At 38.1% G+C, this 15,121-nt stretch overlaps 1 protein-coding gene across 2 annotated transcripts in view; it reads right to left on the bottom strand.

The window, feature by feature from the left end:
- Positions 1 to 15,121, bottom strand: part of GALNT10 (polypeptide N-acetylgalactosaminyltransferase 10) — a 75,243-nt gene that overhangs the window by 36,186 nt on the left and 23,936 nt on the right. The window contains exons 2-5 of one of the 2 annotated variants that reach the window (XM_081320994.1): positions 13,313 to 13,501; positions 10,519 to 10,621; positions 5,012 to 5,150; positions 4,255 to 4,421 (exon numbers count right to left, since the gene is read on the bottom strand). In XM_081320994.1, the coding sequence (XP_081177120.1) occupies positions 4,255 to 4,421; positions 5,012 to 5,121 (277 nt within the window). In that variant the 5' untranslated portion in view covers positions 5,122 to 5,150; positions 10,519 to 10,621; positions 13,313 to 13,501. The remainder of the gene's footprint in view (positions 1 to 4,254; positions 4,422 to 5,011; positions 5,151 to 10,518; positions 10,622 to 13,312; positions 13,502 to 15,121) is intronic. The other variant, XM_081320993.1, reaches the window with a different exon arrangement.

Below are 15,121 nucleotides of genomic sequence, written 5' to 3'. Positions count from 1 at the left end.
CTGCTTATAAGTGCTACACGCTTAGAGCTCGAAGCCTTGTTAGAGACCCCACACACCCACTTCACGGTCTTTTTCTGTTGCTTCTCTCTGGGAGGAGGTTTCGAAGTATTTCTAGCAGAACTACTAGATTCTGCAACAGCTTTGTTCCTTATGCCATCCCTCTTGTAAATTTGCAGGATTCTTTTTTCTCACCATGTATATGTAAATATCCAAACTAGACTGTGTTGTTTCTTTGGGTCATATATGTGTGTGTATATGGGTACAATGGGACAAAAAAGTATTTAGTCAGCCCCCAATTGTGCAAGTTCTCCCACTTAAAAAGATGAGAGAGGCCTGTAATTTTCATCATAGGTATACCTCAACTATGAGAGACAAAATGGGGGGAAAGAATCCAGGAAATCACATTGTAGGATTTCTAACGAATTTATTTGCAAATTATGGTGGAAAATAAATATTTGGTCAATAACAAAAGTTCATCTCAATACTTTGTTATATATCCTTTGTTGGCAATGACAGAGGTCAAACGTTTTCTGTAAGTCTTCACAAGGTTTGCACACACTGTTGCTGGTATTTTGGCCCATTCCTCCATGCAGATCTCCTCTAGAGCAGTGATGTTTTGGGACTGTCGCTGGGCAACACGGACTTTCAACTCCCTCCAAAGGTTTTCTATGGAGACTGGCTAGGCCACTCCAGGACCTTGAAATGCTTCTTACGAAGCCACTCCTTCGTTGCCTGGGCAGTGTGTTTGGGATCATTGTCATGCTGAAAGACCCAGCCACGTTTCATCTTCAATGCCCTTGCTGATGGAAGGAGGTTTTCACTCAAAATCTCATGATACATGGCCCCATTCATTCTTTCCTTTACACGGATCAGTCGTCCTGGTCCCTTTGCAGAAAAACAGCCCCAAAGCATGATGTTTCCACCCCCATGCTTCACAGTAGGTATGGTGTTCTTTGGATGCAACTCAGCATTCTTTCTCCTCCAAACACGAGTTGAGTTTTTACCAAAAAGTTCTACTTTGGTTTCATCTGACCATATGACATTCTCCCAATCCTGTTCTGGATCATCCAAATGCTCTCTAGCAAACTTCAGACGGGCCCGGACATGTACTGGCTTAAGCAGGGGGACACGTCTGGCACTGCAGGATTTGAGTCCCTGGTGGCGTAGTGTGTTACTGATGGTAGCCTTCGTTACTTTGGTCCCAGCTCTCTGCAGGTCATTCACTAGGTCCCCCCATGTGGTTCTGGGATTTTTGCTCACCGTTCTTGTGATCATTTTGACCCCACGGGGCGAGATCTTGCGTGGAGCCCCAGAATGAGGGAGATTATCAGTGGTCTTTCATTTTCTAATAATTGCTCCCACAGTTGATTTCTTCACACCAAGCTGCTTGCCTATTGCAAATTCAGTCTTCCCAGCATGGTGCAGGTCTACAATTTTGTTTCTGGTGTCCTTCGACAGCTCTTTGGTCTTGCCCATAGTGGAGTTTGGAGTGTGACAGTTTGAGGTTGTGGACTGGTGTCATTCATACAGGTAACGAGTGGAGGACAGAGGAGCCTCTTAAAGAAGTTACAGGTCTGTGAGAGCCAGAAATCTTGCTTGTTTGTAGGTGACCAAATACTTATTTTACCGAGGAATGTACGAATTAATTCATTAGAAATCCTACAATGTGATTTCCTGGATTCTTTCCCCCCATTTTGTCTCTCATAGTTGAGGTATACCTATGATGAAAATTACAGGCCTCTCTCATCTTTTTAAGTGGGAGAACTTGCACAATTGGTGGCTGACTAAATACTTTTTTGTCCCAATGTATATGGGTATATGGATAATTTTTTGCCATGTTTATGCAGTGTATATTGGAGGTGGTTACCCTTTGAGAGCTGCATAGCCTCTGCTGGCCGGCATTCTGATTTTCAGCAACTCACCCTGTTTGAAGGCCAAGTGAGAACTGTACTGAAGGCTGTGAATCCTAGCAAAGCCTCAGGCCCAGATGGGGTGCTGGGGATAGTGGTTAAGAACTGTGCCAACCAATTGGCAGGGGTCCTGACAAGGATTTTAACATCTCCTTGCAAACGGCATGTGTACCATTATTTATTTTATTTATGCTTGAAAGCAGCTACCATTGTCCCAGTCCCAAAGAAAACTGCAGTTGAGTGCCTGAATGACTACAAACCTGTTGCATTAATGTCTGTAGTCATGCAATGCTTCGAAAGACTGGTTCTCCAACATCTTAGGACATGCCTCCCACTGGATTTTGACAAACATCAATTTGCCTACAGGGGGAACAGGTCGACAGACGATGCCATAGCTACTGCTTTACACTCTATAGCAAGTCATCTTGAGAAACCTGGAAGCTATGTCAGGATGTTTTTTTTTATTACAGCTTGGCTTTCAACACCATTTTGCCAAGCACTCTCATTGAAAAGCTGACTGATGAAATTTCCCCCCCTCCATCTGCGATTGGATTCAAGACTTTCTCAGGGACCGGTTAAAAACAGTGAGGGTCGGGTCTCCTTTATCCACCCCCCTGAAGCTTTGCACCGGCTCGCCACAGGGCTGCGTGCTTAGCCCCTACCTTTACTCATTGTACACATATGATTGTGTATCATCCGACCCATCTACTACGATAATTAAGTTCGCAGATGATACTACCGTAGTGGGTTTTATTACAGGTGGGAATGAGACAGCATACAGGGGGGAGGTACAAAAACTATCCATATGATGTTGCAACAACAACTTGCACCTGAACATCGGCAAGACGAAAGAGATGGTGCTAGACTTCCGGAGGAAAAAGGAGGAACCTGCCCCACCTTACATCGGGGGGGGGGAGGGCTGTGTGGAGAGTTTCCTCCTTTAAATTTCTGGGAGCCTACCTCTGCGAAGATCTTACCTGGAAAGTTTACAACCCAGATTGCCAGAAAGGCCCAACAGAGACTTCACTTTCTCAGGGTCTTGCGGAAGAACAGGGTAGAACAACGGCTAATGACCCTCTTTTACCAGTCTACTATAGAGAGCGTCCTCTCGTACTGTATTGTGGTTTGGTATGCTGGTCTGACAGCCACGGATAGGAAGGCATTACAGAGGGTGGTGAGTACAGCACAAGACATGGCTGTCCCCTGACACCACTGGATGACATCACCAGGGCTTGCTGCCTTGGAAGAGTGAGGAAAATTCTCAGGGATGACTCACACTCTGGACGGTATCTCTTTACTCTCCTACCATCAGGTAGGAGATATAGGAGTATAGCCAGCCGTACCAACAGACTGAAGAACAGCTTTTATCCATGGGCTGTTAGGCTTTTGAACAGGAAATAATTTTATAAACTTTATGCATGATTGACTTGCGAGGCTGGTGTGTTGTGCAATTAGCTGTTCATGTTTGTCAACATTCTGTCTACCACATGGGCTAGAAGTGTTTTTATCCTGATCCAACAAGATTCTTTAACAATACTACTCAAAATTAGAAAAACCATTCAATAATACACATCTGCCCACTAAAACAAATATATAATTATCTAATTCAGAAATTAGATACTGGTGGAACAATATTGGAAGAAGGATAGTTTGCCTACTATAGAAGAATGGGTGTTTAAAGTATCGAATCTTGCAGAAATGTCTAAGATTTCTGCTTACTTGAAAGATCATTCACAGGAAAGATATATTTCAGTTTGGAGGAGATGGATAGATTATATTCAGAATAAATATGCGACTAAAAAGTTCCATTTAGCTTATGAGTAGATTTTAGAGGGATATTGTTATTGGTACTTTGTATGTAGTTATGTTAAAGGGGAGTTAAAGCACATTATGAATTTGGTTAATTGTATATTATGCATAATTCTTATTTAGAATATGATTATTATAACTATAATCCTGTATTTAGCTCTGGGAAGTGGGGGGGGGGGAAGTGGGCGGGTTTGGGGTGGGGGGGATTTGGGGATATATTGTAAAATCTTGTTTTTGTAAAACTCTTTAATAAAAAAAGAAATTTTTATTCTGCATGGTTCATCTGTCTTACCTAATTCTGCAACTTTTTAAAAAAGTTTTAATTCAAGAAAAAAATATTTCCTTAACATTAAAAATGAATAAGTGTGGCATATAAAATACATTAATATTTTTTAAAAAAAACAACAGAGGAAGTACTTAGAAGCCCAACATTAAAATGTATTTTATGTATTGTATGTGCAAAATAATCCAATATATAACATTGTTTTGGTTGAGTCATGAATATATAAGCAAATACATTATACATTGGATGTACCTCTATCACTGAAATCATCCACCAGCACAATCTCAGCTATCAGTTCAGGAGGAGAACGATTGAGAACACTATGCACTGTTCGAAGAAGTGAGGACCATCCTTCATTGTGGAATGGGATTATTATACTAGTGTTGGGAAGTTGTTCCAGATACAACTTGCTATTGCAGCTTAAAAATGAAAAGAATTACCATCTTGATCAGTATTCATAAAATATTACCACTGCTCCAGCACCTAAAGAAATCACTTCTATTATCTCACATAAATATTAGTTAACTAACAACATATTATTTCAATTCATAAGGAACAACTGATAACTGGAAATTGGCTACATTACACAATACCTTATTATTGAACTTCACCCACCAGCAGCAATGTGCAAAATTTTTCATATCTGACACATCCCATACTGATTTCAAATTGCTCCATCTGAAATATGGAACAGGCTGTTTTGAATGTTCTGAGACCGTTATCTTGAAAGAGTGTTTCAAGAAAAACCTGTTTGTTTTGTACTTAAATAGTGTGTTTAAATTACAAATAGGTGTGTTTCAAACATGAAACTGTTTAAATTTATTTTTTCTTTGCTTAACCCAAGTAGTCATGCTACTAGATATGATATTTAATGCATCAGCTGAAACTCACTTTGGCAACAAAAAAATATTAGTTTTAGCTGGAATGGCATTTAAGAGAAAATGCAGGAAAATAAATTATAGAAAAAAGAAAACTCATACTTTCAACCATAAGAAAACTCTATACTTACTTTGGATGTCGTATATCCGGTAGAGAACGGTTTAAAGAAATTTTATCACTGACAAAAATATTAAAACCATTTTCCCTATATGCCTGGTCCACTTGCTCAGTATCAGTCATAGGATATGGTTTTCCTTGTTCTCCATTTCCTGTAGAGATAAGAAAGGCAAGGAGTAATCTTAATACATTCCACATATTAACTGCAGAAGTTTAACAGAGCAATAATTTCATCCATGTTCAAAATTCAAGAAGCTGTTGAATTTTTCTCATTCAACACAGTCTAGTCCTATATTCTAGGACTGCAGCTGAGATTTCTTAATAATACGCCCCAAATTGTTAAAATTCCCTATTTAAGAAGCAGATTATACAGTTTATTAATATTGGATAATGCTAAAAAGAGACATTTTGGTAATTTTCTCCTTTTGAAAAAGGTCACAATAGATGTATCAGATTTTTATCTTGATGAATCAACATACCTTATAATTTGCAATTTAAATTTATAAGGCTGCCCAACTCACACTGATTCTGGGTGGTAATAAATCAATTCAAAAAATGGCTACAGCTAGACAAAAAGACACATCACAAACATAGCAAATATAATCCTACTCAGATGGATGCACCTCACTTAGAACCTGGGGAAAAAGTCAGATTTTCAAGGCAAGTTTAAAAGATAGCAGTGTCAGGATTATTCAAATCTACTGGAGATACGTTTCCAGAGGAAAGGCACCGTTTACCATATTCATGAAATTCCCTCTTTCCCCTCCATTTTGACATACAAACGATCATGCATTTTCAATTTTCACCATAACATTGAAACACTATTTATTTGTTTCCCTGCTATAGTATATGTTGTTGTTGTTGTTGTTAGCTGCGAAGTCGTGTCCGACCCATCGCGACCCTATGGACAACATTCCTCCAGGCCTTCCTGTCCTCTACCATCTTCTGGAGTCCATTTAAGCTCACGCCTACTGCTTCAGTGACTCCATCCAGCCACCTCATTCTCTGTCGTCCCCTTCTTCTATTGCCCTCGATCTTTCCCAGCATTAGGCTCTTCTCCAGTGAGTCCTTCCTTCTCATTAGGTGGCCAAAGTATTTGAGTTTTAGCTTCAGGATCTGGCCTTCTAAAGAGCAGTCAGGATTGATCTCCTCTAGGACTGACCGGTTTGATCGCCTTGCAGTCCAAGGGACTCGCAGGAGTCTTCTCCAGCACCATAGTTCAAAGGCCTCAATTCTTTGGCGCTCAGCCTTTCTTATGGTCCAACTTTCACTGCCATACATTGCAACTGGGAAGACCATAGCCTTGACTATACGCACTTTTGTTGACAGGGTGATGTCTCTGCTTTTTAGTGTGCTGTCTAGATTTGCCATGGCTTTCCTTCCGAGGAGCAAGCGTCTTTTAATTTCTTGGCTACAGTCCCCATCTGCAGTGATCTTGGAGCCCAGGAAAATAAAATCTGTCACTACCTTCATTTCTTCCCCATCTATTTGCCAGGAATTGAGAGGGCCAGATGCCATGATCTTGGTTTTCTTAATGTTAAGTTTCAACCCAAGTTTTGCACTCTCCTTCTTCACCCGCAACAAGAGGCTCTTTAGTTCTTCTTCACTTTCTGCCATTAGAGTGGTATCATCTGCGTATCTTAGGTTGTTGATATTTCTTCCGGCAATCTTAATTCCAACTTTTGATTCATCTAGCCCTGCCTTTCTCATGATGTGCTCTGCATATAAGTTAAATAGGCAGGGCAACAGTATACAGCCTTGCCGGACTCCTTTCCCAATTTTGAACCAATCAGTGGTTCCGTGTCCAGTTCTCACTGTTGCTTCTTGACCCGCATATAGGTTTCTCAAGAGACAAATAAGATGGTCTGGTACTCCCATCTCTTTAAGAACTTGCCACAGTTTGTTATGATCCACACAATCAAAGGCTTTAGCATAGTCAATGAAGCAGAAGTAGATGTTTTTCTGGAACTCCCTAGCTTTCTCCATGATCCAGCGTATGTTGGCAATTTGATCTCTAGTTACTCTGCCTCTTCGAAATCCTGCCTGTACTTCTGGTAGTTCTCGATCCACATACTGCTGAAGTCTAGCTTGTAGGATTTTAAGCATGACTTTACTAGCATGAGAAATGAGTGCAATGGTGCGATAGTTTGAACATTCTTTGGCACTGCCTTTCTTTGGAATTGGGATGTAAACTGATCTTTTCCAATCCTGTGGCCACTGTTGAGTTTTCCAAATTTGCTGGCAAATTGAGTGTAGCACTTTTACTGCACTGTCTTTTAAGATTTTGAATAGCTCAGCTGGAATACTGTCACCTCCACTAGCTTTGTTGTTGCTCAGCTTTTCTAAGGCCCACTTCACTTCACATTCTAGGATGTCTGGCTCGAGGTCAGTGACCACCTCATTGTGATTATCTGGGACGTTAAGCTCATTCTTGTATAGTTCTTCTGTGTAATTTTGCCACCTCTTCTAAATCTCTTCTGCCTCTGTTAGGTCCCTGCCATTTTGGTCCTTTATCATGCCCATTTTTGCATTAAACGTTCCCTTCATCTCTCCAATTTTCTTGAAAAGATCTCTGGTCCTCCCTATTCTATTGTTTTCTTCTATTTCTTTGCACTGTTCATTTAAGAAGGCATTCTTATCTCTTCTAGCTATTCTCTGGAATTCTGCATTCAATTGGGCATATCTATGTTTTTCTCCCTTGCCTTTCGCTTCCCTCCTTTCCTCAGCTATTTGCAAAGCTTCCTCAGACAGCCATTTTGCTTTCTTGCATTTCTTTTTCTTTGGGATGGTTTTGGTTGCTACCTGTTGTACAATGTCGCGAACCTCTGTCCATAGTTCTTCAGGCACTCTGTCTATCAGATCTAATTCCTTAAATCTATTTGTCACCTCTACTGTATATTCAACAGGGATATGATTTAATTCATACCTGAGTGGCCTAGTGCTTTTCCCTACTTTCTTCAGTTTAAGCCTAAACTTTGCAAGGAGAAGCTCATGGTCTGAGCCACAGTCAGCTCCTGGTCTTGTTTTTACTGACTGTATAGAGCTTCTCCATCTTTGGCTGCAGAGCATATAGTCAATCTGATTTCTGTGTTGACCATCTGGTGATGTCCATGTGTAGAGCCGTCTCTTGGGTTGTTGGAAAAGAGTGTTTGCTATGACCATCGTATTCTCTTGACAAAATTCTATCAGCCTGTGCCCTGCTTCATTTTGTACTCCAAGGCCAAACTTGCCTGTTATTCCAGTTATCTTTTGGCTTCCTACTTTAGCATTCCAATCCCCCATGATGATAAGAACATCATTTTTTGGTGTTAGTTCTATAAGGTGCTGTAGGGCTTCATAGAACCGGTCAATTTCATCCTCTTCAGCACCGGTGGTTGGGGCATAGACTTGGACTACTGTGATATTGAATGGTTTGCCTTGGATTCGAACTGAGATCATTCTGTCATTTTGAGGATTGTATCCCAGTATTGCTTTTCCTACTCTTTTATTGACTATGAAGGCTACTCCATTTCTTCTGAGGGATTCTTGCCCGCAGTAGTATACCTGATGGTCATCTGAATTAAATTCACCCATTCCTGTCCATTTTAGTTCGCTGATACCTAAGATGTCAATGTTTAGTCTTGTCATCTCTTGTTTGACCACGTCCAGCTTTCCTTGATTCATGGATCTTACATTCCAGGTTCCTATGGAGAAAAAATCTTTACAGCATCGGACTTTCCTTTCACCACCAGACACATCCACAGCTGAGCGTTTTCGGCTTTGGCCCAGTCGCTTCATTCTTTCTGGCGCTACTAGTACTAGCCCTCTGCTCTTCCCCAGTAGCATATTGGACGCCTTCCGACCTGAGGGGCTCATCTTCCAGCGTCATATCGTTTTGCCTTTTGGTACTGTCCATAGGGTTTTCATGGCAAAGATACTGGAGTGGGTTGCCATTTCCTTCTCCAGTGGATCACGTTTTGTCAGAACTCTCGGCTATGACCTGTCCGTCTTGGGTGGCCCTGCACGGCATAGCTCATAGCTTCATTGAATTACGCAAGCCCCTTCGCCACAACAAGGCAGTAATCCATGAAGGGGGCTATAGTATATAAGGGAGACCAATTGTTTATATAAAAAAGAAAACTGATTGGGAATCTCTACTCTATGTTGTCTAATGCACCAGCCATTTTTTTATCACTAAATATATTTTTTATTAAAATCAACACAACTAAATTGGTTACTGTTGTTTTGTACAGCGTACTCTCAGACTAAAATAGTGCTTTTGTCATGGCTAATGTAGCTTCACTCATATTTTTTGTCCTTATCACCCATCTCTTTTCCAATACTAGAGTCAAATCTAGAATTCTTACTGTTTATTACTGGCATAGCTGGTGCAATGCTACAGTTTTTATTTCTTGAAACACAGAGATACAACAGGCATATGTTGGTTTGTTACAAATTGTTTTGAAATACCTGCTTATCACATTCACTGTTTTGCTTAACAATGTTTATCATTTCTTCTCTTCCTTTAAAATGTTATGTATACTACTAAGGCTTATACAGCGGAGTATTGGGCACTTAAGCTTTCCAAGAAACACTCCTTCCTTTTATAAACACTGGCAAGTATGACTTACAGATTTTCCTTTTCCTGTTACTTTGTCCACTGTGCCTGCATTTCCACTGAACTAGTTAGACATGGGATGGCACAAACAAAAGCAGACATCAAAATGGCTTCCTAGGGGCCCATACCATGCATTTTGCTGTTTACACAACTTGGAAACCATGAGAACTTTGGTCTGGCATTTTTCCTGTATTCTGGAACAAGCAAGGCTCTGTGGGGGTTTTGTCTATGATCCGTGAAAAATGGCATTAGGAATTGAGGGAAGTCTTCTTCAATTTCTGTTCTGGGCTACTAACTTGCTAATTTATTTATTTATTTATTTATTTATTTATTTTATTTATATACCGCCCTTCTCCCGAAGGACTCAGGGCGGTGAACAGGGCAATACATGTTAAAAGACAAAATACAAAAATTAAAAGATTAAACAAATGCCCACAGCTCTTACAATAAGTTAAAACACATTAAAAGTAATAAAAAACCCAACCCATCCCATCAGGCCAGGCCAGCTTGTTCGAAGAGATACATCTTTAGATCGCGCCGGAAGGAGCACAGGTCGGGCGCCATCCGGAGCTCAACCGGAAGATGGTTCCATAAATCCGGCGCGCCCACAGAGAACGCCCTCCCCCTGGGGGCCACCAGTCGGCATTCTTTGACCGGTGGCACCCTGAGGAGGCCCTCTCTGTGGGAGCGTACTGGCCAGAGGGAAGTTGATGCCGGCCACAGGTGCTCCCCAAGGTATTCCGGACCCATGCCATGTAGGGCTTTGTAGGTCAATACCAGCACCTTGAACCTAATGACTTGCTGATTTTTAAAAAAGTGTTAACAGTGGTAATTTCTTTTGAGTTACATGAACATATCCACTAGTACATTGCATTTAGTACTATTTTGCCTTTATGAGTTAAGACTGAGTGAGTTATACAGACCTGTTCTCTGCAAATCATTCTTTATAGCTTTTCTGTCATGCCAGTCTTTTTTTCTTTGTTGGTTACTAAGGTAAGCTTCATTCCTTTGTCTTGCATGGAAGCCCTTTAAAAAATATGATTGCTGTTATACTTCTGTAAACACACTCAAAATCCATACTGAATATCTGATAAGCCACATTTCTAAGTTATATTTTATGTTTTATGAAATTTATATTTGTAATATTTTATTTGATATTTTGTATAAGAAATCCAAAATAAAAAGTGAGTTTATTTGTTGGGTTCCAGGTTTCAAACCACATCTCGATTAATTCACTAGGTATTGTTAATGAAGCCTCTATAGCTACACTATGAAAATATTCCTGATTCTTTTTTTCCCTTTGAAAGTGTTTTCATTACAGCAAAACAATTAACACACAACCATTTTTCAGATATGCTCATAACTCAATACACCAAGCCTAATGGAACAGACTCTATACATAGAGAATTGATTCCTGATAAAATATATTCTTTTTTAAGCAACTTAAAAAAGCGATTTAAAACATAGGCACTACATAAATCAATAATATTACTATTTACTTGGATTACTATCTTAGTTGATGAGGATTTGTAAAAAATCAAAAGCTTACAGACTATATCGTAAAACTGTTGTCTTAACATGAAATTTTGAGCACCTTATTAAACAAATGATTTTTGAAATCCTAAAAATTCTACTTGCTTGTGAAATCTTCAGAGCATCCTTTCTCCTATATATTCTTTCATGCAGAGATGGATACCCTTCTAAGCTTATCACAGGGCATTCACAGAGAACAGGGGAAAAGAATTATAGTCTTAACTCTTGGTTTCTTGGAGAAGGCATAATCTCTTAAAAAACTGTAACCTTTGGTATCCTGTTTCTATATAAAGATTTTTCAGACTTACTGAAATTCTTGTTATCTGCTTGGGAAAATGATCTCAGCAGCACCAACTCACAGAAGGGTCAATTCATTTTATAGTCCATGCTGCATCCCCAACCATTTCTGCTGCTGTTGCCATAAATAAGAGTCATAAAATGCAGCAGAAACACATTTACAGCCTGCAATATTTCTTCTTCTCAAAAGAAAGAAGGGAATATGAGAAATAAAAAAGAGGAGAGCCATAGTAAAGCTGCTCCATGCCTAGAATGTCCATCTCCATTCCCTTCTACTCCTCTGATACTTTGCTTACATAAAGGGCTGGGAAAGAGATGGATACATATGTGTATTGGCTCCCTTTGAAAATAACAATAACAATATGGATAAAAATATCAAATCCATCCTAAACATTTGGCTATGTGACCACCATAATAATTTATTAAATTTATAAATGCAAAATCTTTGAAAGCAGACAAATTAATAGGTTTAGAAGATATCCAATCGGGAAAAAAATCAGAATGTTTTCATTTAGCAGTTATTGAATTAAGAATATGCTGACCTTATACAAAAGGAAAACATCTTGGCTTATATATAATCCAATTTCTTTTTTTTTCAACAAATACAATATGCAGAAATAAAGTTTACACTATTATTATTGTTTTTAAGGCAAAAACCTACAAGTATGCAGGGTATCAAACCTCTAACAATTCTAGGAAGGAAAAGCACACTTACTTAATATTTGTTGCCTCTAACCCTTTCCTCAGAAAATATAAGCCAGAGATAAAAAAAATATACATTTTTAAAAACCTGGATGTTATATTTATGAATGTAGGTGTAAGGATGATATTTTTAATGGTAAACCTTGGATAATGTTTACATACATTGTCTTATTTACTGTTATAAATACCAAGGATGAAATAGAAAAAAAGAGATGGGCTAATTAGATGTATACCAATTTATGTTTGAAATAAAATTAAACTTCTATTCCAGACAATGTTTTTAATGGATTTCATTAGAAAGCCAAATAATTTCCTTCAATTTTTATTTTCATAATCAGTTTGTTAAAAAAAATATCAGATGAATATAATTATTCAGACTGCTAGAGAAATGTTTTTTAAACTTCATCCCGCAGAACACATTTGCAACTTAAGAATCTGAAGGTATTTTGCAAGTACTCTTAAGGAACTAGTCTTAATGTTTTTTCCTTCAACATGATTTTGCCAATTTGCTGTCACTATAGTCAAGATTAAATACATTTGATTTAAAACTTTATTAACAAATTTTAGTCAAGGCATGCCTGAGATATGTTCCAATGTGCAAACACATAATTCCATTAAAATTTAGAATCAATGTCTTAGCAATAAAATTATTTTACTAAAATATCCTTTACTGTTATTAATAAGGTATATTTTATTTCAATAATTTCGTTTATTTAATATAAACAGTGACAGGTGTACCTCATTACCCAAAACATACTTGTCTTCTACGCCCTTCAGTTAAGACATACTGTGATACACTACGTTTGTTGCCTCACAAAAAGAATCTGATGGGCCCACAGAGATTTCCTCTGCCCCTCAATCACACCCATAAAAATATTTGTGTGGTATCTTCCCTGGATTTGCTGTTTGGCAAGTGTATCTGCACCCAAACCACCCTGGTTTCCCACTGATTATCTAAACTCACACAGGATTTGCTTCTCCTGCCTTTCTGGATTGCCCCCCCACCCCCAAAAATAAAATAAAATAAAAAAATCTTCTGCTCCTCTGTATCTGATGGATTCTTTCTCCAGCTATTTCTTCCTTGTGTTCTATTTTCTCCCAAAGCCCTTCCCAGTTAACTGATAGTACATCCTTGGGAATCAAAATGCTTAATTGGCTCTCAGAGCAATTATATCAGATTATTACCGGTAGTATTAAAGGCCAGTGCCCATATAGATTTCAGCTGCTTGGGCATCTTGTTGAATTGGCTCAGAACTTCAGGATTCTAATGTTTGGAATGTCTTCATAAGACTGAGTGTGAAGCCCTGCATCTGGTGCACTCTTCAATATTGTTGCTCTTCTGGTAATTATATCTCTCAAAGAAAGCTGACTCCACTGTAATATCAATATTAACAGTATAATTATTTAAAATAATATGAAATCCCCACACAGAACAAGTATGCACGTAGTTTCTTGAGATCCTTAAGAGCCTTCATTGATTTCAAAATTAATATAGATAAGTCCTCTTTGTTTATCAGATGTTGGTTAAATCAAGTAGAATGACTTTTTCATTATTTGATGTACATCACACTTTTTAAGCACAGTTTTAATAGAAGATAATTCTATATTACAAAGAATTTAAAGTGTTATGCAGCTTCAAAAATAACTGGGGAAAAATAACTTACGAGGAAAATGGGTTTTGGAGACAGAGAAACAAATGAAAGCAGCAACATTTTAGAATGTCTCAAAAAAATAAAAGGATTCGGATAAGAGTCCAAATTTATTATCTCTTGCTTCAATATGAAATATCTAACTTTATGAAGGAGAATATTCAAAGCAATTTTACCAGTGGAGGGATAATAATTCATAGAGATTGCAAGTTTTACTTATTAATAAAACAAAATTGAAGTCCTTCAAAATTCTCTTCAGAATATTCAGAGCCTCATCATTGGTTTCAATATCTACTGATCAGTTTATATGTTCCTAAATCAATTACAAAAGCACGGTAAAACACTAAGAGGTTTGACTGAATTAAAAAAACACTAATCACATAAAACTCAGATAATTTATTGGGATTTATATGGCTGGTGAGGGGTGATTCAGAAAGTGAATAAACTACTGTATAATACAGAAACTGAATACACCACTAATATGTTACAAATAGGAATATTAATGGAAGAAAAATATCAATTTTACCATTAGTATTAGAGAAAATTAGTATAAGATGTTCTGCTGATTGTGTGTTATTCTAGTACTGATTGCTAAAATAGGCAATTCATTTTCTTAAAACTACTGGAAATGCAATATTGCAGCCAGATTGGATCATTCTTTCCCATTTGGTGGCATCAATGTAAGTCACAACAATTCTGGAAAATGATTTATAATACAACAAAAACAGATTTGAAATATGGATTTTTCTTTTTAGCTCATCATGCTTTTATTAAATTTTTACAAAACCTTACAGTCCTATAAAATATACTGCTGTTTTTATATATAGTAACAGCTACTATAATATTCAATGTTTCTTATCAGTAAGCAAGAACAATTCCTTCCATAGAAAAACAGTCAATTAAGTTATAGAAGTATGCAGCAATATCAAAATTAACTACTTACTTAAAACACTTTTAAGTATAGTAGTTAATGCCAATTTACTTTGGAGTATTATCTTATAAACAATTTCATACTATATCCAAAGTATGAATTTAGCTGCTCTAAATGTAAGATTATAACACTTCACAAGTGTGATAACTTGTGTGCCATATTGGGTCATCATTTCCGAGATATTTTCTTGCCTAAACAGAGAAAGAGAGTGATTATGGGTGGGCAAAAAAGCAGCAGGAATGGAAGCGATTTCCAACTTCCTGTCGTCTCCCTCACTGATTTCCTTGTAGGAAGCTGGCAGGGAGTGTCAGAAATCACGATTCATAGGACCGCAGCTGACAGTGGCAATATAGTAATGCAGTAGCGTAGCAATACTGAAATAGCCACAACTTTGTCAAATTTCAATCCCACCGA

The sequence above is a fragment of the Vipera berus genome, assembly GCF_964194415.1.
Source record: "Vipera berus genome assembly, chromosome: 2".
In the NCBI taxonomy this organism is placed as follows: Eukaryota; Metazoa; Chordata; class Lepidosauria; order Squamata; family Viperidae; genus Vipera; species Vipera berus.
This window is presented reverse-complemented; position numbering and strand designations above follow the sequence as displayed.